Source organism: Falco biarmicus, chromosome 8 (genome assembly GCF_023638135.1).
Source record: "Falco biarmicus isolate bFalBia1 chromosome 8, bFalBia1.pri, whole genome shotgun sequence".
Classification (NCBI taxonomy): domain Eukaryota; kingdom Metazoa; phylum Chordata; class Aves; order Falconiformes; family Falconidae; genus Falco; species Falco biarmicus.
Genome location: NC_079295.1, coordinates 28,135,076 through 28,160,503, shown reverse-complemented (window position 1 = coordinate 28,160,503; position 25,428 = coordinate 28,135,076). Strand labels below are relative to the sequence as shown.

The 25,428-nt window shown below is 39.0% G+C and overlaps 1 protein-coding gene across 1 annotated transcript; it reads right to left on the bottom strand.

The window, feature by feature from the left end:
• Positions 1-553: 553 nt before the first annotated feature.
• Positions 554-23,646, bottom strand: LOC130154493 (cytochrome P450 27C1). The gene is made up of 9 exons (XM_056350625.1): positions 23,238-23,646; positions 18,469-18,659; positions 16,676-16,875; positions 13,880-14,089; positions 11,964-12,127; positions 7,577-7,743; positions 6,713-6,791; positions 5,523-5,726; positions 554-2,814 (listed from the first exon to the last, which is right to left on the bottom strand). The coding sequence occupies exons 1-9, from the start codon at positions 23,595-23,597 to the stop codon at positions 2,698-2,700; spliced, it is 1,692 nt and encodes a 563-aa protein (XP_056206600.1). The 5' UTR covers positions 23,598-23,646; the 3' UTR covers positions 554-2,697.
• Between the last annotated feature and the right edge of the window lie 1,782 nt (positions 23,647-25,428).

The following is a 25,428-nucleotide window of genomic DNA, read 5'->3' as shown; positions in this document are numbered from 1 at the left end:
TTTTTCATTATTCCAACAGACTTGCAATTTCTAGTCATCTGTGATACCTCTATACATTTCATTTTCAGCTGATTAGCTCCTCAAGTAAACTCTTTTTATTCCCCACGTACATGTCTTTTGCTATTAAATTCCATCCCATCTCTATTACATTCTGGGTTGTGTTGGGATTTTTTATTATTATTTTTTTAACCTTTATGCCTTCACTCTTCATATCATTAATACTCTTCCATATATTAAGCAATTATCATTAATCAAAACATTACATTAGAGTCAGTCCTAGGGTATTTCTTGGGTAACTTTGCACTCATAATACAGTGTTACCACACCTTCAGCCAGGTCATTACACACCTTAAATTCTTGTATGAATCCCCATCTTTTCTAGCTGAACTATTAATTTCCCATGTAGCAGTGTATCTTCCAGTTCTATCCAACAAGTTAAAGACTTTAAGACAATGAAGAAAAATGCAATTATAAATAGCAATTAAAATAAGAACCAGGACTTGTAAATTCTGTATAAATATTTTATTATGTATCAAAGACAACTTAACATGGATAGATGCTGTATTAAAACAGATCACAGACTTTTGGTTTCCATGAAAAGATTCAAATGCTTTAAAGAGCATTTTAGAATGCCTCTTCCCTCTTCTACAGTGGTGTATTGCTTGGGACTGATACCAAGAAGCAAATGTACTGCAACATAGCAGAGGCTGGTGTTTCTAGCGATGCTATGGCAATGCAAAAAGAGGGCACCATACAGAATCCAAATTTGGATTCAAGGCTTGGGCCTCTTGGTCCCCAAGTCAACAAAAACAGGCAGAGTTGTGGAGTCAAATACTCAACCCGCAGACTTTTAGACAGACCTTTGCAAAACACCTCCTTTGGGATGTCAGCTGGCTCTGGCACATACAGCTCTCTTCATTCTATTTAAGATAGGGACAACTGGAAATAATAATGGGAAAGGAAAAAAAGGGAATAATGTGAAGCCCTGGAAAACAGCATCAGAAAGCAAGCTCATTCAAGGAAAAAACCCTCCACAGATATACCTGTTTTTCTTATAGTACCTATATATGCTCGATACAGATTAACATTTTAAAGTCATCACGTTAGCATTTAATCTTCTCACAGATGAGACCAATTTTGTTTATTGTTACTATTTTATATACAAGATCCATACAAAGGAGATTGCTTTGGTTGTCTTTTGTCCAGACCTTGAAAAGGCACTACAAAAAGTAACCAAAATACAACAATGTGACTGTAGTAGTTAGATATGTGGAATTTCATGTACACTAGTATAACTACAGTGTGTTATTTAATTTGACTTCTTACAGATAGATGAGCTTAGAAAAATGTTCTCTTTTTAAAAACTGTGTTGCACAACTTTTTTCTAACTCTGCATGTTGGCTGAAAAGTTTATGATTATCAGTAGGTAAACTACCTCACAAACAGTCAGAGCTTGACATGTAAACAGTTAACTATACATAACTACATAGTTAATTTCATATTAGAATATGCAGGTTTGAGCATTGTTCAAGGCATAACATACACCCAAGGCACAAGGTTTCTCTCAAAAATGAGAACGTAAGGATAATGCAGTGATACTAAAGTTATCTAAAGTATCATGCAAGAGAGACCTTTCTGTTAGTTGTCATAGGAAAAATACAATAATAATTAAAAAATCCACCTTTCAGGTGTCCATTCTTTGTATTAGACACTAGATAGTAAAAAAATCTCCAAATACTTCAGCAGTCACATTTCCATCCTACAGAAGGCAGCTGTGCATCTGCCTATGGGTTCAGCATGTTAACAAAGGGAAGTTTCCAGTTCTTACTGTTGAACTGTGAAGATAGTTAATAGCAGTATTTTAATTAAATGATAAAAATGCAACAACTACTTCATTTTTATTATTTGCATTTGGGTTTGGCATCGTATTAGCTAGAACAGTGAAAGTGGCTTGTGCTATTCCACTCAGCTTATGCTTTGGTGATGAGGACATTGTCTTGGGTTCCTAACTCTACAATGTGACATTTCAATGTTTATTTATAAGATTATTTTTTTTTAAAAAATATATACAAACATTTTATGGAGATTATGTTTTGATAAATTTTTAGTTGTTCTGTATTTTGAGTGTATTTTTTCTCTTTACTTGTCACATTAATGTATTGCTTTTTTAATACATGTGGGGTAAATTTTTACAGACAAGACAGAAACGACCTCATAGTTTCAATGTAGGTGGGAACTTTTAAAAAACACTGGAGGACAAGAAACAGAAAGACACAAAATCATAAATGCAGCTAATTTTCACATATGATACAGTAATCCTCTTGCTCTCAAACAGACTCACTGAGTAGTTGACTTTTATGAGAAAGCAGTGTAACAAAACCACCGAATGATACCAGTATGTCTGAATTTAATTTGGGGGTTTTTTTCAATGCACGTGTTGCTATTACTAGAAATCTTTCCAGGTGAAAGGAGATTCCCAGTGCAAGAAGGAATTTTTTTCAGTATATTTTTTCATATGTGTAATTATCTATTAAAGGAGAGGTAATTTCTCTTATGTACTGCTAGAACTAAGGCAGAACAAAATATTTGATTGTTTTGTGAAATACCTACAAACCAAGAACAAGCATAATTAAACATCCATGAGATGCAAGTCTGTTCCCATGAAAATCAAACAAGTATTTCCAAAACATTTGAGTCTCACTTTCTGTCAGAAAATCTCACATTGATGGAGTTTCCAGGAGTCAAAAGTCCATGTGTTTTGGCATGAACTGGTTCAGTTTTGGGAGAAATGTTGATCTCAAAATTCTGAAGCAACTGTGAAGAGAAGCAGGACAAGTATTAGAAAAGCTGCAAAATTACATATGAAAATTAGACTTTGGAAAAGAGAGCAAAATAGACTGTCACAAACAAAATTTTTGTTGCTAGTTCTGTGGAGTCTAAGTGCTAGGATTCCCATACAGGAAAGAAAAAATAGTTGTTACAAGGTGAAGATTATAGTCAAAAATCTTCCTTCTCTGATGGAGGGAGGACTGAACTTTTTGAAGAATTTCCACACAACTAGATTAAACAGTCTGAGCTTTCAAAGAAACAAAAGTCTCTTTCAAACCTCATGAGCTTCCTCTCTCTGTGTTTTTTATTTCACTTTAATATACATCAATATGTGCAATTATAAACCAAAGCAATAAAAAAAAGTCCCAATCTCATTGAACATACTTCTCTTTCTGGGTAGAAGAAAACAAAACAAACATGAGACAGCAACTGTCCAGTGCACCATGAAGTGAAACAATCATGATTCAAAGAGTCAAATAGTAGAACCTCTCCAGAACAGAATCATTATAATTCAATCACACAGGTTTTCTGTACATGAAACTTCTATTTCCATACACTTAATGAACTGAAAGAATCAGCTGCAAATACAAAGCACAGAAGCTGTGGGCTAAACAAACTTCAAGAGATTTATGTCACCTGTTTTGAAGCTGAATATAGAATACCTCAGCTATTTATTTTTAAAATTTCAAGAAGAAAATACTGCAACATTCTCAACTTTTCCTAATATTAACTCTCAAACAGTTTCCTATAAACTAAGCAACCTTCTCTTACCCTTCTCCTAGTAAGCATGATGAACAATGTGTTATTATCCTACACATAACTACCTTTTCAGTGTTAGATGTTTGACCAAATCCATCTCATTCTTCTCTTTTTCAGACCTCACATTCTTGTTATTCTCTCTGCCTTCTGAATTTCCTCCAGTTTGACTATATCTTAACATGCAGCGCACAGGGTCAGTTGCGTATCATTGTCTAGCTGAGGATTCATCAGTGTTTGGTAAGATTACATAATTTAGCTACTCTTTCTGACATACAACATGCTTGTTAATACTGTTAATATGCCCAAGAATTGCATTGCCTTGTCAGAATTAGCATAATTATTCTTGACCAATTTTTCCTATATACTTCCAGTCGGTTTCTATGGTACTAATTACCCAGCCAGTTGGCCAGCAATTTGTATTTAAGCACTTGATTTCTTCTCAAGAGTAGTAACTTGCAACCATCCCTAGTGAAAAAATTTGTGTTGATTTTGGAACATTTACCCATTTTTTTGTAGTTCTATATTCACATCCTGTGATTTTAACTTAATTCATGTCAGCTTGGTATCCTATGCAAACTCTAAAAGTATTCTCTAATCCATCATTTACACCGTTAATGAAAATACCAACCTAAATCAAATGCAGGACAGACTCTTACAGAATTTTAATTAAAGGCTTTCCCAGTTCAACAGCAAATATTTGACAGCTACTGCCTCCAGCTATTTCTTTTTTCCAACCAGTTGTGCATGCATTTTATAGGTACTTCCATCTGGAACAAATTTTATTAATTTAATTGTGAGAACAATGTATAGGACATGTGAAAATACTTCCTGAAGTCGGAATATATAATTTACTTTATATCCACCATGTTAGGTAAATGATCAAGTCAAAGAAAGAAATCAGACTGGTCTGAAACAATTTTTCTTTGATAAGCCTCATGCTACATGTGTTTCTATTTTTAAATCACTTAAATTTCATCTTGATACTTGTAAATAGATTGCGTTATTTTGTTCTAATTTCTTTCCAGTAAACAAAAGCAAGCTCTCTATTACTTCCTTGATCCTCCTATTCAAAAAGATGCAAGTATGTTTGTTTTATCCAGCTCCTCGAGAGCTATCTCAGTCTGGCTTCTGAAAGACACACGTAATTGTCCAGAGATTGTTCTATGAGTTTACTTAAGGAAATTCTAAGGCAAATTCAATCAAGCTTTGCTTTGAATACATATAACGGGTCTAAATATTTTTTACAGTTAAGTAACTATAAATAGTTTCCAAATCTTTGAGGTTTGGTTGCACAATCTGATCTCAGTATTTGAGTTAAAAGTTGTCTTGTAAATAACAAAAAATGTAGCAGCTGTTGGGAAAGCTTTCTTTATGAAATAAAGCAATGGAAAATTATATATATCAATAGGTACTAACTACTCATATAAGTTATGTATATCTAGAATGATAAAGGTAGAAGAAAGAACAAGAAGGGACAAAAAACCACAGAACATAGAAAAATTCTACTATTTGTCGTAGCGGTGTGGTCAATACAAGGATATAAAAACTATTTTATGTCTTTGTAAGCACCAAATTCTTCATAACTAAAATACTGAAACTGAGCAGGTAACCTTTCTAATATACATTAAGAAAGACTTCTAATTTGTTTACAAAAACCTTCTGTACCAAATCCATGTATTTCCTTACAAATCTTACCTTTAGTTTTACTTCATTTGTATTATAAAGATTTTTTTTCTTCTGCAATGTAGTTTAACTAATATGCTACGTATCAAGCATGATTATTTTCAATTTTTTAAGCCTTTGCAGGATGACTATGCAAGACAACACTCCAAAACAAAGGTTTTGATCCCTGTAAGATACCCAGAAATGGTATACATAGAAAAGAATCATACCAATATATTTTTCTTCTTGTAATGCTGTCACATAGTTCTAACCTGAATTAATGCAAGATGAATTTCCAGCTCTGCAATTCTTTTTCCTATACAACTTCGAATGCCATAACCAAAGGGGATGGAACCAAAATTGTCTACTCTGTCCAAATTATCTCTCCTCAGCCAGCGCTCAGGTCGAAACTCATTTGCCATTGAGAAATTTTCTTCGCTGTATGAAGTGGTATAATGACAGAGTGCCAGCTGCGTCTGAGAAAATAAATGATATTTAGCTAGCTCAAATACACATAACAAATAAAAAAGCATTTGTAATTACTGTAATTTATGCAACATGAGGTGATAAAAATTAAGTATCTTTAAGTATTTCTAGAAAAAAAAAGGATACTTAGAAAATCAGATACCTTTCTCAACTGGACAAATGAAATAATCTTCAAATTGTTTTATATGTTGCTAGATATATTAGAGAAGATGCAATGGGGAAGGAGATGGGAACAAAACTCACAAGTATTGGGAACTGTCTCAGAAAGATAGTATGAGAGAAAGGGAGAAGAGAGATACAAGGCAATGGAAAAGGTAAAAACCGAGGATGAGAAGGAAAAGAAACGACACCACCTCAGGAAAAAACCCAGCAATAATTGATGCGATGATGTTTCCGAATAAATCTGCAGTAGGGGTGCATGTGGAATGATATTTAAATAAGTACATTAAGAATTAAGAGTCCTGACTGTCTTAAGGCTATGTTGCTTTAACACAGTAATGCTGTCATTTAAATTAGAGCCATACAGTTATACCATGATCTCTATGTAATCTCTGAATAGTAGGAAAGATTCATAATTGAAAAAGGAAATCAAATTCTTTCTACAAAGGGAATTAACAGGCAAAGACTTAGAAAATCGCAAGAATAATGAAATTCATACATTTTTAATGAAATAGTACCATTGCACAGAGATGTTTATTAATAGCCTCCACCTTCAAGAATATTAAGGACAAGTCATGATGGTAAATTTGATTATACGGTGAGGACCCAAATCTAAAAAAACCAGCAGCAACAAGTCAATTATAAAATCAGGTTTTTGTCATATAAATGGGTATTATTGAAATACTTCCTTCTTAATGCTGTAGCTTGGTGAGTTCTTTTGAAATCAAAGAAGTGTATATATGTATACGTTGTGACAGATCACATTGCGTTCACAAAAATTAAACTGTTCTCTGCAGATGACTGCAATAGAACCTACCCCTTTAGGTATCAGGTATCCTCCAACGACCAAGTCTTTTTGGGTGACTCTTCCATTTCCTGGCAATACTGGATATAACCTAGAGACAAGTATTTATGAGAAGTTCAACAGCAATAATTAAAACAAATTTAAAACTTTAGATTCCAATATGCATTCACAAATATGCACTATGAACACAATATGCATTCACAGCAAAAAGGTTTTTCAAAAGTACAGAACTACTTAGAGATCCAAAGACCTTGAATGATCTGGAGAAAACGGTTATAACTGAGGAAAGTTATTTACTAGTAACTGGAGGTTGAGCTATTTGGTCTGTGTATTTATTTGCTTTACACAGGTACAAACATGCAATCAGTTTGTTAGTCTGGACACGTTTTAGAACTACTGGGAGCTGAAAAAGCCTTGTTGATGCCTTCTCTAAAATCCTTTTAGTCTCTTCACCTCACATGAACATTTGGTATAAACATACAAAAAAAGCGTGTCACATGCTTTCAATTTAATTCAAGAAGCTTAAAATGATTGTAGTGGTGCTGCAAAGTACCAGTGTGAGGGCAGAGGCTGTTACAGTGCATCACACAGGCTAATACTTAAAAGGCAAAAATCAAGCTTTCAATGACTTACCTTAACAGGTATGTTCTACATATGTGATACTAGTTCTACCGTACTTAAAAACATTAAACATTATATAATCCATCATATTTCATTGCTTAGGCATCATTGGACACAATACTGCTACAATAAATAAAAGAAGCAGCAGAGAGCGATAACAACAACTAAATACTAACATTAGCATGGACTCAAAATCCATTAAAACTACATGTAACTAAATTGTTACATTAATGATTGCAGTTGTCTGCTACCTACCTCAAGGTTTCTTTCAGCACTGCTCTAATTAAAGGTAATTTTGGGACATCATGAGCAACAGCCACTTGGTCCTTCCCCAGCTTATTGACTATTTCTTCATAAACACGTTGTTGAACCTCAGGATTCTTTGCCAACAGGTACGTTGCCCAGGACAAAGTAAAAGAAGTCTAAGGAAGAAACCACAACCATCATCATCAAGTCCAACAAGATTAGATTAAAAACCATTTCAAGCCAGGAAAACCAATCAGTTTTCCACTATGTGTTTTATTTATTTAAAGTATAGTAATTAATATTGATAACAAAGGATTCAATGGGATGTTGTCAGACTTCACCATCGCCTCCTTCATCCCTTTTTTCCATCTAAAAATCCCCATGTATCAAAACAATCTGTGTAATGTTTTCCCAGTGAAATATGACAAATAACAGAAAAAATAAACAAAACCACATAAACAGTACTGAAACATAATCCATTGCTGTTTAGTTTTTAACTGTTACTTTTGAATGTGTTTATCTTCCCAACAAAAACATTTCAGAGGAAACAAGCGAATACTACTCAGAGCATTACCAACCCCTTTTAAGCCTATGGTGGTCTCCTCAGAGCATCTACACAACAGAACTGATGCTATCGCTGCTAAGATTATGCTTGATCCTTTGGTAAGCAATGCTAGACCACAACTGGCACTTTCTACCTCTTGAAAATTCCCACTTGACTGAAATTCAGCATGCTATTGAAACTTTCTTAAGGAAGCTTGAAGATGAGCTTACACATTTAAAGTGGTCCTAAATGTTAAAACATATTCCTTCCCATAATTAATGATTCTAATAATCATCAAGGCTCCAGAAAAGAGGTATTGTGTGAAAGATAATTTTAAAATATTTTGTATGAAGGAAGAAACAGAATACAAGGCAGGAGGCAGTTCAGCTTTGAGCACAAGATGATTTCAAGGAACCCATAATATAATCCTCTTTCACCTTAGCTGGAAAAATTGCACTTCGATGCACATTTGTGGTTTAGGACACACTCTGAGAGAATGAACTCACTCCATCTGTACTAACATGGAACTAAACAGAGTATTTCAATCCTAAGTTTTTGTGACCCAGTATTTATCATTCGTTTCACCATGAGCCCCTATGTTTAAGCTGTCTGGGTTTCAGGGACGATCCTATTCAAATACTAGACAGACTCAGGACATTTTGCTTCTACTGTCAGCTGCACCCAAGACGTTAAGGTCAAGCAAATGGCCTTTAGTCCATTTCCCTCACAACCATCGCTGAAGACAAAAAGTTTACCATGAAAAACGTCCCCAGAGCCTTCTGTTCTCCAGGCTGAACAACCCCAACTCTCTCAGCCTGTCTTCATAGGAGAGGAGCCCTCTGATCACCTTCACGGTCCTCCTCTGGACTCGCTCAAGCAGGTCCATGTCCTTCTTATGCTGGAAGCCCCCAAGCTGAATGCAGTACTCCAGGTGGGGTCTCACAGGAGCAGAGAAGAGGGGGAGAATCACCTCCCTCAACCTGCCGGTCACAATTCTTCTGTTGCAACCCGGGATTTGGTTGGCTTTCTGGGCTGCAGGCTCACATTGCCAGCTCATGTTCAGCTCCTTGTCCACCAACACCCCCAAGTCCTTCTCCCCAGGGCTGCTCTCAATCCATTCTCTGCCCAGCCTGTATTTGTGCTTGGGATTGCCATGACCCATGTGCAGGATCTTGCACTTGGCCTTGTTGATCTTCATGAGGCTCACACAGGCCCACCTCTCAAGCCTGTCAAGGTCTCTCTAGATGGCATCCCTTCCCTCCAGCGTGTCAACTGCACCATCCAGCTTGGTGTCATCAGCAAACTTGCTGAGGGTGCACTCAATCCCACTGTCCATGTCACCAACAAAGATGCTGAAGAGCACCGGTCCCAATACTGACCCCTGAGGAATGGCGACTCATCACTGGTCTCCACTTGGACATCGAGCTGTTGACCACAATTCTCTGAGTGAGACTATCGGCCAATTCCTTATCCACCAGGTAGTCCATCCATCAAATCCACGTGTCTCCAGTTTAGAGACAAGGATGTTGTGCAGGGTGGTGTCAAATGCTTTGCACAAGTCCAGGTAGATGACATCAGTTTCCCTTTCCTCATCCACCAACGCTGTAACCCCATCATAGAAGGCCACCAAATTTTTCAGGCACGATTTTCTCTTGGTGAAGCCATGTTGGCTGTCACCAATCACCTCCTTATTTTCTGTGTGCTTTAGCACAGTTTCCAGGAGAATCTCCTCCACCATTTTGCAGCATTTAAGAGAGAAAAATTCTAACCTTTAACCTAATCTTCTTGATTTATTTTTAATTCTTTTTTTCAACTTGTATAATGAAGACAGACAACCAGTCTCACTCTCTATGCAGCAAACAGTTTTCTTTTCAGCTTCTCACTCATTAGAACAATAAAGCTTAAGGGTATAAACAACGTATGGGTAAAAAGCCCAACTTCTGGAAATGTCTTATTTGGGGCTTACATTTAAGATCAAGTTAGAATGAAAATTCATCATGATGGTCACCTTTTATGTCTTGTCTTCAAATTGGGGTAAAATGCTGTTAAGTATCATACTAGAACCTTTCTTTTTTCATTCTTGTGATACCGAGTGGCTATCCCTTGCTAAAATGCAATCCTGTTCCATTACTCTCAGAGCTCAGAGCAGCTGGCAATTGTGTCGGCTGTATACAGAACTTTGGACATAAACATTGTTTCTTCCCAGGTCCCCAGCTCCTTCATAACCTCTTAAAAATTAGCACTGTTCCAGGGACAGTAAAAAATTGACTTACAATTTTGTTGAAAACTTTTATAAACCTCTAAACCTCTTTCAGCGTCTATGATAAAATGAGATCTGAAGAGAGAGCAGCAGGGGAAAAAAAGATTCCCTCAGTTTCTGTCTTGTACTCGGAAATGAGGAAATCAGAGGTACCATCCTCTCACAAAAAGATTGTTGCCAGCTGAGAAAGCTAGCTGAGTCAAATGGAAAGAGAAACTTTTGTTGGCAGGAACTTGAACATTGTCCTTTTAGTTTAATGAAAACTGTCACACACTAAAAATGGAAAATTAATGGTCTGAAAGACTAGAAAATGAATGGGATAAATAACTGTGCTTTACTTAAGAACCAAACATCAAAAAGCTCTCCAAACTCATAAACCCTTGGGATATTTAACCAATGGAATAACCTTCAGCACATAAATGGTCTTTACATATGCTCTTTATTATGGAATTCAAAAGTGTTACTGTTGGGGTTTTTTTTGTTTTCTTTAGAAATCTTACAAACATTCTTAAATCAAAAAAATCTGAAGTCACTTATCCAGAGAGGTTTTTTTTACTTTAAAGCTGCATTACTTTTTTACTTATTTTAATCCTTTCTACTGCAAGACTATTAAACAATCATACATAGCACTTTCTTTAGCAAATTCATATAGCTTTCTTTTAAAAAACTGTTCAGTTACAATCATTTACAATAGTAGTGTGCACTGATATTCTAAATAACTCCATATACATTGTATATAAAATAGCTAATTTTTATCTTTGCTTATTGTCATGCCGCAGTCAATACTAAGGAATGCTGGTTTCATATGATAGGAATAAGAGGAGGTAAAGATATATACATGACCTTAATGTTTCTTCAAATACTCTAGATGATAAATCAGAAGAATTGGGAAAGATGGCCACTTAAAACACTTCACCAGGTGTTAACACACCGCATATGCTAGCCTCACTAATACTGAGCCCCGTTACCACAGCTCTTTGCCTCACAGTGGCTGCATGCTGCCAGCACAAGCCTGGGTAGAGTGAACCTTAGTAGGTGTTCGTACATACACTAAGTAGCCTTACCCACATCAGTGCGGGCCTAACACCCCCTTTCTAATGGACCTCAGCAGAAACCAGGTATCTGATCCATAATGGGTGTCCCAGTTGATGTGATTAGCCATACATCAAAATCCTTTACCAAATTCTACATGAGTTTATTAATCAATTTTTTTCACGCTAACTTTCAACAGCCTTTTCTATTGTGGTCTACCTAAAGAAGCACAAATACCAACCTGATATTCAAACTAGTAAAAGAAAATGTATGAAACCCAAGCTGAATGTAAAGACAATTGCTATTTTATCTGTTTAATAAACTGGAACCAACTCCCAAACATTGGGTTCCTGTAAACCACAGCTAGTACAGAACACTGACTTCATTCCAGTAGAGAGGTTACACAGTGCTGTAAGTATTTTCTATTGCTTTAAAGATGTCATGGCTTAAATGTGTCAGAAATTACATCTGTGTAAACAACATAACCCTTCTGAAGATAGCTGCAAATGGTACTGGTTTACGAGAACAACTGTGCACAAGAAAAATTGTAACAAGCTTACTGTGTCCACTCCTGCCAGAAGCATTTCAGTCATATTGGCATAGATCTCTTCCAAATTAAGTTCCTTACTCACTAGGAGGTATGTAAGTAGCCCACCATTCACTTCTTCTCCTTGATCCAGCTGGGACTGAATAGCCTTCAATTTGTTGTCGACATGGATTCGACCTTTGGGATTAAAAAAAATTGTTAAGCCTCCATTTTTAATTTTTTGCTGGTTCCACTCAGTACTGACATTTTTTTCCTTATGCTACACTGCATAGCCAAAAAAGAAGAAACATAAAAAGAATAAACTGAATTTGAATCTATTTTTTCAAGGAAAAGATAATAGAGTGGTAGTGGATGTTCTTGGGTACTCATGGTAAGTAAAGACTGAGCTGACAGGAACCTTCATAACTCACAGAACGAGAACGCTGAGCACAAAGAAAGGGCACGAGACTGCAGTTTAACAGGGAGCAAAGAAAGCACAAGGTCAAGTTTTTTACGCCCACCTGGCTTGGTTTTGGGTGACTCTGCAAGAAGTAGTGAACTCTGCAGAGCATGCTGCAACTCAGCGCACAGCGGCTGCTACAAGATTTTAGCAGCAACTAGAAGGTTGAAGCCACAGAACTGAATTACACTGAAGACAAAGATGAGGAGCATCAAGGAATAATAAAAATTTAAAAACTTCAGCAAATGAAATTTTGAGCAATTTTACCCACAGTCCCATTTCCAAAACAAAGGGCATCTTCTGTGAAACAAGGGCTTTAAAAAGAAGAAAACCCCTCAGAAAGTTAATGCCTTATAGAATGAGCTTTAAAAAAAATGAACGAGAATCAACACGTTCCTTTATGAAGCCTACACAAATAGACACATCACACACAGTGATTTTCACCATTTAATTCCTTTTTCGCAAAGGAATTAAACAAAGAAACAGCATGACAAGAAGTTTCAAATGGAACAAAATTCCTTAAGAACAGTTTCTCAGTGGCTTTTAGAGTAAAGATGACGTCTTTTTTTAGTTGGTTTTAATGCAGAAAAGGGAACAAGAGTATTTTATCATAGGAAAGAATTTAAAAGTGGCAGTGTAAATAGGTATGTGTTCCACAGAAAACACACCTGTGTCAGCATTAAATGGATTCCCTAACGCCTACTGTAGATAGAGATCAATACACATTTAAAATTAAGCATATTAGGCAAATTAAAAGTTAAGAAACTAAAGAACCTACCCTCAAGAAGTTGTACACAGACCTACCTAGACAAATAGTGCTAATAAAATACATTTAAAAATGCATGAGGCTTTCTAACATTAGAGAAGGTAAGAGGGTTCAGGTATTTTTAACACTCCAGAATATTAAAAAAAAAATATATTGCAAAGACAATTCCTTCTTCTTGCTTACATGAAAGCTGATTCAAAAGTAGCTTGGAATGCTTTATTTACAAAAAAACATACTGTAGTACTGCAGTGTACTTCTGTGTCAACTTGTATGTATATATATGAACTTCACAAAGAGTTTAATTAATTGCTGGTGTCTAATTTTTTTAACTTTATAGTCAGTTTTAGTGCTGATTATTTGTCAGAGTGCCTGACTGAAAACTTGCTGAAGTCAACAAAAGTACCCTCATTAAAAACTGAGTGGCTTAAGATAAAGCCTTGGCAAAGAACTTGGACCTGGAGTGAGGGCTGGGTGCTGAAACAGATGAAGGCAAATAAAGAAACAGCAGTATAAAACAGAGGAATGTTCAAAGTGTACTGGTAAAATTCTTTTTCAATAGAGTATTTTTTTAAACTGTTCCCTTGGCCAAGTCTGCATTTAATATGAAACTTACTTCTGCTACAATGTCTTCTTATAGTTTTAGAAGAGAAATACAGCAAGTCCTGCTCAAACACACAGAGAATCTGCAGAAATACAGCTGAACTTTTCTGCTACTAAATCTTACTAAATTTGAAGAGTCCATCCCAGGATCTGCAGAACTCTCTCCAGGGTTTTGGAATAAGCGGACGAAGCCATTTGGGAATAGCACCTGCATACATAGTGGTCTTAAACATACTAAACATCAACTCCAGAGCCTCAATATATTCAACAGTCTGCTGTGGGACGTTGTTTTCCAGGCAGCCCAACCGGCATTCATACAGAATAGTTGCCACACCTGCACATATGAAATCAGAGAATTTGCTATACATTTGCATATATACATATTAATACTTCAAGGTATTAAAATACTAACATAATGGAACTACCTTCCAAAAACCTTTAGTTATTGTGACTGCAGTTGGGAACAGGTAAAATAAAAATTTAAAACACAGTAAAAAAAATCCTAGCTAACCATTGTAGCGAGACAATGGTTACTATGTCAGTAACACCCAACCTGAGAAGTCAGCTGGGAATTCCATCAAGAGCAGAGCAGCCCTCCCGCTTACTCACTGTGTTCTGCATTGCACCGCAAACCCTGCGCCTGCAGCGCTGCCCTCTGAACACACAGGGACGTACAAGACCAAAGACATTTCTGATAGAAGCGCAGGAGTTTCTAGCAGTGGCTCTGCTCTTCTTCGTCATAAGTTGGTAGTAAATGAATAATGAGTATGCACAAATGGATAAAGAGCTTGCACTCTAGACAGTGATTTTACTGCACACAATGTACTCCATGCGGCCCTGAAAACTAGCAAGTGTGTGACACTGTTACAATAATAATATTGACTCCTCTCTCATTCCTGACTTGCTGTAATTCCTCACGTGTTTTTCCACAGTGTTGTAGTGATCCCTACTAGAAATACCATTTCTCCCGCCAAAGAACAGTACTTATATACAAAGTGTATATATATAAAGTATATATAAAGTATTTTATAAAATTTGTATTCTTCTCAACTCTGGACCATTTCTTCCACTTATCAAGTTAATTCTTACCTGTCCATTAGTGTTCCTGCAATTTCTCAGCTCAGTTTTTATAAACATAATCAAATTATTAAATACTAGGCAGAACTCAGCCAGAAACTGCCCTACTGGAGTTAGCCAAAATGTTCTTTCAGTTTGACAGCAAACTATTTTTTAATTACTTCCTGAACACCAGTTTCTAGCAATTTTGCCTCCCAATTTGAAATATCTAGATCATATTACCCGAGTTATTTATGAAAATACCACATGTTACAGTATAAAAAGCATTCCTATTATCAAAATAATCTTATTTAATGGTTTTTTCTAAAATCCAGTGGGGCATGGGGCAATTAGGCAATTTGAAAAGGCATTTAGGTAATTTCTCAAAGCCATTTAATTTTGTGCTTTAAAATTCATTAGTTAATAGTTTGCCCACATCTTTCCAGGAAATGGTAGAATAACTGTTAACTAGATAATTACAGTAACTGGTCTATTAACACTCTAGTCTCTTTTTCTCTCTGGTTTTCCTATGAAAAGCAGGTACCATAGCTAATGACAATTAACCTTGATCTTGCCTTCCATCAAACTCTCCATAAATTCTCTAGTGTGCGTGCATATATATGTGTGTGGTATGTGTCTGTGATTTAAGAAACTTTTCTTTTTCCCTGTTTTTGCTTTGTATTTCTTCTTGACTGACAAAATAATTTTCAAACCTGGCTATTTTCAGCTCCCTCTTCCTTCCCTATTTTCCTCCCTGGGAAGATATTTCTCTATGCCTTTTAATTCTCTTGTGCCTCTTTCAGCAACTGCTAGTTCTTATGTGTTCTTTTGCTCTTTACATGGTCCTTTAAAAAAAGCTTGCACATTGGTTCCCTGAACAGTTGACAGTGTAAGTTAATTAAAACTGCAATTCAAATAGGAAATAAGTGCGTACCAGGCACAAGTTATAAATGAAAAGCTAAAAGAATGTGAAGAATTTAAACTAACCCATCAGTGAGAGTGAATCTGTAAGCTCAGGGTGTAAAATTCCATAAAATTGGTAACTCTTAGTTGAATGCCGTTTTTAGACACTATTAATGTAGGACAGACTCAGGTTAGTTTACCAAACCTGAGTGGCAGCCAGCAGTGCGATACAGCATCTTCATAGATTAGTGATTTGGAGGTTCTTGCAAATCTCAAACTATTCAGCTGCCTGTCAGCAAAGAGTACCAATGTTTTTAAAAGGCACTGCATATAAGATCAGGTTGTATGCAGTCAGTCAGAGGAATGCATGAAACATGAATCACCATTCAATCTCTGCAAGAACACAGGAAATGCCATACTAGCTCAGGCTGCAGTTCCATTTAGCGTTCCATCGTTAGTGGTAGGCCAGTGGCAGATGATTTTAAGGCAAGCACAACAATACCACACTTGGCATGTGTAAGCAGGGGAAAGCAGTTTTCCCACATCCAGCTATGAACAAAATTTAGATACATCACATAGCGATTCCCCAACTGGAATTTGGCCAGTATGTTGGTAAATTAACGTGTCTTACCATCTATACTGTCAACACTCTTATTCTTGAGAAATTAATACAGAAGTAAGGAGTACTGAAACTGCTCAGGGCCTTGATTGTACATTTTACCTATATACCAGCATTTCTACAGGAATTGTCTCTTAGTACAAGCTATCACCTCTTTGGACTCTACAAAGGGATTCTACTGATACCTACTGTGCTAAGTAGGAAGACACCTGGATGCACAATACCAAGCTTCCCTTTTCAGATTAATCACAGTGAGGCACTAGTCATATGACAAAAATGCCTAACCATAAGCAACTGCTTTACATCCATTTTCTTTACAGATGTTATACAGCCTGGGCTTACCTTCCATTGAATACTTGAAGAAGAGGTTGTTAACATTGGTCACTGTTTCCCCATCGTCCTCTTGACTTCTGAGGGTGTGGATTCTTTTAATTAAGTCTTTGATAACTTCATTGACTCCTTCAGAGTAAACAGCCACATCTTTGGGTTTCAAAATTTTTTGCCTCAGTACACTTCTCATTTTTAGCCATTGCTCTCCCTCCCTAGAAGAAATTATTAATGATGTCTAAACACAATCTTCTTTAATAATCATCAGCTGGGTAAGAGCTCTGCAATGAAACTGTTTACAGTTCTTCATGTCAAACAAAAGCAAGCGGTGAAATGAAAATTATGATATTTTATTCTGTATTTAGTGCACATCCTCATTAAATTTCAGTGTTGCAACACTTATGTACATGTGTAAGTTGATCTCTGGTTTCAGTGACAGAACTTGTCCACTCAGTGTTCTGAATCTGACAAGTGTCTCGGTATTAGTGGTTTAGTAGTAGCTAACAGAAGAAATTGGCAAAATTTTCTCATTAAAGTCACTTTACATAAATATTTGAATGGATAGTCTGCAAAATTGCTTTTACCTTGAATTGGCGCTTAACTACCAAAGAAAGGTATCACACTGAGGTTTGGCAAATCAACAATTACAGCTAGTACCAAAAGTTCCATTACCGATCCATCATTTTCAGTTACCTTAATTCTAAACCTACAAAGTAATAGGATAGCAGACCTAGCTATAGAGAAGACAATTTACAGCTAAATTCTCCTTCGGCTGAGCTATGTACTGAAACCTTTGAACTAAAGACTAAAAATCTGAATATGTAGCTTCATATGAGCAGAGTATTTGGGAACAGTGGTTTCAGGGATATCTTTCAACTCCTTGTGAGGACAGGCAATTCTCTTTTATGCATTCTTACTAAATTGCCAAGTAATTCCCATTAATTTTTTTCACCTGGAGCAATGCTGCTGCAAGGTACAAAAACTTACTGGCCAGCAACAGAATTTAATCTCTTTAACAAACATTTTCTGACTGTCTCTTGATTTAAGATCTCATTTCACAAAGTATCAAGGAACTGTTAGTTTGATTTGAGTCTGCAGTGCAATACATAATGCCTTTTGCCACCGCGAAAGAAACAGGCGGTCCGTGACTCAGGAAATTTCCGTGTAAATAAACATCCTGTGTCATGGGGACTGTGAGTAGTTCCCAGTGGCAATTAACCACACCCACATGCACTGCCAGTTTATGCAAGCTATGAAGACAGAAAACTGTTCTAGAATCAGCCACATACAAAAATATCTGCATGGGGATGCACTACAGTGTGAGGGTACCATACAGTGACTTCTCTGCATTAATCTATTGAAAGGGCACTTTGGTGAACAATAAAGCTAAAGACAACCTGAGCCAACAAAGTCCACAGAGCACACTGCCAGCTGGATGCAACAGTCTAGCTCTGAAGCAATGAAACTACATCTGTGCAGTGCTGTGCCAGAGTTAGTAAGCCCTTTTCTGTAATGCTGCTTCCAGGTAAGTGAGTCAGCTCAGACAACTGTAGTTGATACACATTCCCCAAGAGTGGTTTTATGCAAGGTGGCTTACTCCACATTCAAACTATGCATCCTTACCACCCCTTTGAAAATTTACAGCAGAAGAGACAATTCACCATAAATTCCTGTTCTCTTCCCCCCACTACACACACAAATTTCCACACACAGAAAAGCCTGGATTCCCAGATGACCTGTACAGTCCTTCAGCAAATCACTAAACTTTTACAAGAAAACAAAGGAAATGAAGGAGTAATAACACTTACGCAGAAATAAGTCCCGTGGCTCTCCCTCGTAAGTCTCTGTACTCCTGCCAGGATTCCATGTTAGCTCTTTGTGGTGCTCTACCTTCTGCTCGGAGGACTTGAGCAACCATATCTCGATCTGCAATGGATACAACAAACTGGGGACCAAAGTGAGACTTGAAGATCTTTCCATATTCCTGAGTGTGTTTTTGCTACAGTGTCACCAACAAAAAGAAACAAAGTAAAGCATTACTAAGGAAAAATATCACAAAAGGAAACCAACAATTCCTCATACAGCAAATCAATCTATCACGTCTAGAACTTGATCCCCAGCCTTCCAGTCAAGGAAAGGTTTGAAATGTCAGGAGAAAGCATCTAAGCATTACTGTGAAATATTCACAAGGAAAACAGAGAGGTCACACTGTTCAGGACCTCTGACTGAAAAGATCCAAAGCTCCAAGGCACTAAGCGTGAGTGAAACCAAATACTGAGAAGATGAAAGGATTTGGGCACTTAAAAACACATCCCTTCAGATCAAACAGGTTAGAAATAATGTGTGAAAAAATTAAAATCATGGAGGTAAATAGGTGAAACTAACACGATAATACAAAGATATAATAATTTACTTTTAATGTCTTTTGTAAATAAAGACTTACTCTACCATTTTATTCTTTACAAAAAACTACATTTAAGTTTCTCACACATAACGGAGGACAGTGATAGCATAGCAGCCTAGCAGAAAACTGTATTTTGGTACAGCTTCATCAGCAGTGAACTTTAGGATGACATATGTTAATTCTGCAAAAGGAAGGAAAAGTTCAGGTCTTATTCCTGCAGTGAGGTTTATTTAGTGGCTGATCCACAAGTTGTATGATTCAAGCTGGAGGCAAGCAACAAGCAATTAAGAGGACTGGGAAACATTAAATGACATATTTAAAAGAAAAACAAAACAAAACAAAACAAAACCCCACAAAAACCCAAAACAAAACAAAAACCCACACAACAAAACGACCAGAAGTTTTCCAGTAAAGCTGCACTATCACTGTCCCATGAAATCTCACTGATGATTTCAAACAAATTTAATTATTTAATTCTGACATGGTCATGAAATGAAACACTCGACTCCCATGAATTCACTTGGAGGAGAGTTACATCATCATTTTAGTGGGGGAAAAAAACCACCAAAAAACTGCAAAAGAATAGTTAAAGCGATATTATTACAACTTTGGATTTGAGAAAGTTTTAAATTTTAAAACCTTTATTTCAGGTTAAAGTAGCAAGACAAGTTAAACTGACCAAAGTTTTAACTTTGACGCTTTATCTGCATCTAATCCAAAGACATCTGTTTGCAGAGTTATGCTGATTACAAATCAAAGATGTTTGATATGACTACACTAGTGAAAGTCTAGGGTTGACCCAAGACTAACTTATGAGAAACCTTTCTTTAATCAGTCTTGGTTACAGAGATGAATTGTTTAATTGCCAACAATAAGTTTAAGACACATGAGTCACTCAGCATATGGTACCAAGTGCTTATAAAAGGAGTAACTCTTTTTGCCTAGTTTCCAAATAAAACAGGAGTTGTGCGGTTGTGGTCTCCATCAGTCTCCTCTCAACTACTTTTGGAACACAATGGTCAATTTCAGTCAAGTTCAACAGAGAGTTAAAGGTCTCCTGCAACTATATTGTTACTGTTTTAAAAAATCAGCATCTGGATTCAAATGAGACACACATATTAGTCACCCCGACATGGGAAATGCTACAGTAGGAACTCGGCTGTTTCTGCTTGGTCTGCTGCTAACCAAACACCACATGCAGACCAACATATGAACAAGCACTCCCAAACCCCAAAGTATCTCTTGACTTGGAGATAGTTCAGGGATATTGAAGCTGAACTCGGAGAGAACTGAGAGCACAAGTCTTTAAAGGAAAGTATGAGTTGGGAGATAAGTGCTGGAAAGAAAAGGCAGTGAAGAGGGTGGGATACACGTCACCAGTCACACAAAAACAGGTTCAACACATTTTGCTATTTATGGAGCAGCTTGTTTTTCCCACTGACGGCGAGTGAGGTTTACATGGGAGGATAAACTTCAAGAGAAACTAAATCAAGTGTCAAGCCATCCAATAAAATAAATGAAACATTAGTTTTAAACCAGAAACAGACAAGGACAAGGTATTTGGCCATCTCTTGCTTTCAGCAGAATGATGTTCAGTGTACCAACTTCATGTTAAAAGAAATACTCGGCATTTCTCTTCCATATTTTCTATCACAACATAGGTTTTCTTTCCCTTGTAATTCAAACCTTAAAAACATCACACTTCAGTGTCTCACATACCACTCTCACACCAGACATTCTTTCACACATCATAAATTCAAACTGCCAGCATCCAAGCCCTCCCCCCTCACCTTTCTTTTCTTCATACTTGCATAGCAGTGATGAGACAAAAGAGATCTAACCGCACCAAATTAAAAATACTTTCCTTTTGTCATAATTGCTGTAGGCATTACTGCTTTGGCCAGGACTAACTGGAATCATGTTACTGAGAACAGAACCTCCTTTGTGAAAAAGCGCTCAGCTTCCCTACCCCTTCTGCATATAGCGTACAAATATTTGTGTGCACCGAAGGATATCGTTTAAGTAGCTGTGCTGGTTACCAAAGGGTTTCAGATTAATTCATTCCTGATGTTCACTGTATTGCTAAATTTAGCAGACTGTTATTAGTCCAGTTAATGCCTATTTGCATCCAGCATGTATGCAGACAGGGCATCCATGACTTGTAAAGTGACTTTTGAGACTCTGAACAGAATAAAAACTAGTATTATATTACAACTCCTCCTTATCCTTCCTCCCGCTTTCCTTTCCATGAATAACATTCATTAAAGAAGAAAATATCCATATCAGCTAGTAGTGGTGAAAAGCATATACTGTTTGGCCTTATACTCGTTTCAATATTTTGAATAATTTTCACTGTTTTGACAGTGAAGGAACTGGAATTCAATGGTAGTATTGGGTTTTTAGTGTTACCAGGCTATGGTGAGTGCCTCTCGAATTTCGTACAGCACCACAGAGGTAGAAGAAAAAAAAAGAAATACAATGCAACATAAAGCTTTAGCTATCGTGAAGTTTCATCTGCTTGTGTCTTGGTTAACAAGCAATTAAGTTGAGCAATTCATTGTTAGCAATCTAGTTTGGCTGGCATCAAACCAAGCATACACTGAGGAGCCCAAGTTTCTTTTTAGAAATCCTAATGGTAAATACAACAAAGCCAGACAAAACCAAGCAACTGACATGATTTTTTTTTCCCCCAGTTTCCTGCTTCTTTCTGGTGGTTTTAGGCCCTTTGTAAATCCTACCTTCTGAGTAGTTTTGATCTTCAAACCATTTACAGTTTTGCCCTGTTCTCCCTGGTTTCCTTTTTCTGTTTTTGCTTTCCTTTCTTTCAACATTTTTTTTTTTTTAAATTTCAGTGATTTTTCAGGCAGCGAACCTCTTGGGGCTGTCTGTGAACCCCTTCCTAGCGTTCTGGGAAAGGCCACTGAGAGGAGCGGACCAGTGCACGCCACATGGGAGGTACGGCCAGGGGTCCGCGCTGCGCTGGGAAGCGTTACGGACCCGCTGCCGCCGAAGGGCGAAACCCACGGACGGCTCCGCTCCCTCGGGCGCCAGTGCTCGCGTCAGGGTCCCTCGGGCTACGTGGGGAAAGGCCGCGGGAGATGCGCTGTGAGTTTTGAGGGATGAAACCCACATGTCTGGCCAAGGTACGGAACAAAAAAGTCACCTTTGGATAGAGGCAGCCTCCGGGTGCGGCAGCTGCCCGTGCCAGCGCCCAGGACCCACCGTGCGGAGCGAGGAGGCGCGCTGGCCCAGCCCGGGCCGGGTCTCCGGCCACAGAGGGCGGCTCGCACCCCCGCCCGCGTCCCGGTTAATTTCACCGCCCCGCACCCCCGAGCTGCCGCACGCCGGGCAGGTGACAGCAGCCGCCCTCCCGCCCCCCACCCCGCCATCAGCCTCCCGCCGCCATCAGGCCCCGCTTCCCGCCTCCCCTCCCCCGCGCCGCCGCCGGCCGGTGGGGCCGCCAGGGGGGGGCTGCCCGCCCCCCGCGCCCCCCGGGAGCTTTCAAACCGCCCGCTCCTGCCGAAGGGAGGGGGCCGGCGGCCGGGGGCCGGCCAGCGCTGACGGCAGCGGGGCCAGGCGCGACTACCGCCCCCTCAGGGGACCTATATAGGCGAAGTATATTTATGTAAGGGGAGGCCAGGGTAGGAGCGAGGGCTGGAGAGACAAAATGGTCTCTGGCCGCGGCGGAGCAGCGCCGGGCTGAGCCGACGGGAGGAGAGCGGCGGCAGCCCCCCGCACGGCAGGCGGCTGAGGCGGGGCGGCCCGGGGCGGCGGCACGGCCTCGCCGCAAGCCCACGCTGCCCAGCGCCGCCCGCCGAAAACGAGCCCCTCCGCGAGCGTGTGAAACACCCCGGCGGGGAAAGACGGGACTCCCGCCCCTCCCCCCGGGCAAGGCACCTACCTACGAGTTCAGAACCCGCCCCAAGATGAGAAGGGGGGAGCCGAGGGGCCGGCGCGCCCCGGGCTCCTCGCCGAGACCGACCCGCCAACACCCCCGAGGGCTGCGGGGGGCGAGGGGGGGACCCCCAGCCGCGGCTCCTTCCCAGCGGCGGGGCGGTGACTGGCTGCGGTGCGGGCAGCCCGGTGGGCGAGCAGCGCTTTGTGGGGGGAGAAAGGGAAAGGCTGGGGTAACCCCACGGGAGCCAAGCATGAAATCACCCCGGTAAGCTGTACCTGGATCTCATGGATGCGGCCGAAGCCGTCCTTCCAGAAAAACTCGTAGAGATTGTAGAGGGTGTTGGGTCCGGGCATTTCTTGCAGGCTCTTGACCCTGCCGAGCCGGTGCGGTGCGGGCCCCCGCAGCTCCCGGGCCGGCCCCCGCAGCTCCCCGGCGCGCCCCGGCGCTGCCACCGCCGCCTCGCCTTTGTTCCCCGCCGCCGCGGGCGGGTTGTTCCGCACCTCCAGGGACGGGCTGCTGCAAAGTTTGGGCAGCTGGTGAAACCTGCTGGCAAAAACCGCGTGGTAAAAGTAAGTTCTCTCAGATTCAAGCGTCTGCTTGCCCTTCATCGTCAAAACTCTCGTGAAGAAAGACATGTCGCTCAATTTCAGAAGGGTCCACTTTGCTCCTGCAGCTGCTTGTTGCTTGGTTGCTCTTCCTTCGCTGCCTGCTTTAACTTGTACAAGCAGCACTTCTCCAAACTTAACTGCATGAGCATCAGTTTACACAGACCATTATTTAACGCTCCCTCCCCTAGGGCTGGAAAAGGGGGGTGGGTCTGGGATGAGACTTGAATAGAACGAACCTATTATTTTGTATAATTCAAATCAGATAAATTCACCCATTAAGCATGCGGCCAAAGTTTAGATTTTCCCTCTTTCCCCCAATGGTTTGGCAAAAAGCTCACAGAAGGATTATCCCATCTTTCTCCTTCATTAAAAAAGGTGAGTTTGGGGCTGTTTTTTCCTGTGGTGTTAAAAAATTCCCATATGTTAGAAAATACCCTATTTTCTGCCAGAAGTTCTCTTGGTACCGGTCACCATCCTGTAACATATACAGAAAACATTTCTGCTTCCACATACAAACTGCAATGGTTTTACACCATAACCTCACAAACACAGTTCCTGTAAATTACAGTATCCAGGGATGTCATTCGTATTGCAGAATGATTTATCTTTTGGACAGGATATACTCCATAAGCAGCTTCTGTCAACTTTTGTAGAAAATAACCAGTGCCCTGCAACTGCATAGTGTTACATCACAGCTTTCCCTCCATTTGGCTGCGTAGAACTATGGTCACACACAGAAAACTTGAGCTCCAACCTGTACATCTGTTCGTTTTGCACAGTTTCAAAAGCATTTGTGCTGTCTTCATATGCATTTCTGTATAATTTTGAAGGTGTTAGCGATAATCTTTAAAATGTTGATCAGTTTCAGAAATGTTGAAGAGACCACCTTAGTTGTAACTGAATCAGAAGCTGAGGTGAAACTTGAGGACAGTGGAAAGTCTCAAAGAAGATCCAGATTTCCAGAACTTAGCTATGAATAAACTGCTTGAAAAGTCAGTCTAGTGAGCTTCAAAGTTATTTGTCTCTGTTTTTCCTCTGTTCATTTTTCTACATTTAAGTTTTTGAGGCTGCAATCCAATTAAGATTTGTGTACATGCTTAATTTTACCACTGATAACTCCACTGAAATAAATCTACCTCTGCAGTGAGACACATGCATCAATATTTGTAGATACAGCAGTAAATATTACAGGAATCAAAGGCAGATGGTAAATAGTCTTATAATCTGTTAAATACATATTGGCTTACGCTAAAATAATGTCTTTAAAATGGGCTTCATCATACTTGAAAGGGTCCAGAGATCAGCCACAGAAAAAATTAGAAGTTGTCTTTTTTTTTAAATGAAATAAGGAGGAGGTCAGGAGAATTATTTCACCTATGAAAGACAACTACCAGGATCATGACAACAGCCTAGAGATGCGTGCATGTGTTGTTAAAAAAAAAAAATGCATGTTATAGAGAGAAGTCAGAAAATAATGAGCTTTCCAGCTACAGATTTCTTGGTTACATTTTCAGGTAGCCTTGCTATTTCACATATTTTTGGGATATCTCAGATATTTCAGATAGCCAAAGTGTCTCAGGAGGTTATGCTATCACTGAATTTTGTAAGAACAGGTTTGAGAAACATCTGTCAGGCACATCTGGGCATATCACTGTTTAGGTTACCTCTGGAGTTTCCCTCCTCCTCCTCCTCCATTTCTACATTGTGTAGCTGCATAATTTCTTTAATATTTATCTAAAGATACTTTGAGAGATACAGTTACCTATAAACTAAATACTTACTGGGAAAAATATGAAAACAAGCTGGCGAGTGTGATATTCAGAACAAGTTTATCATTGTAAGTAAATGAAAGACTAGT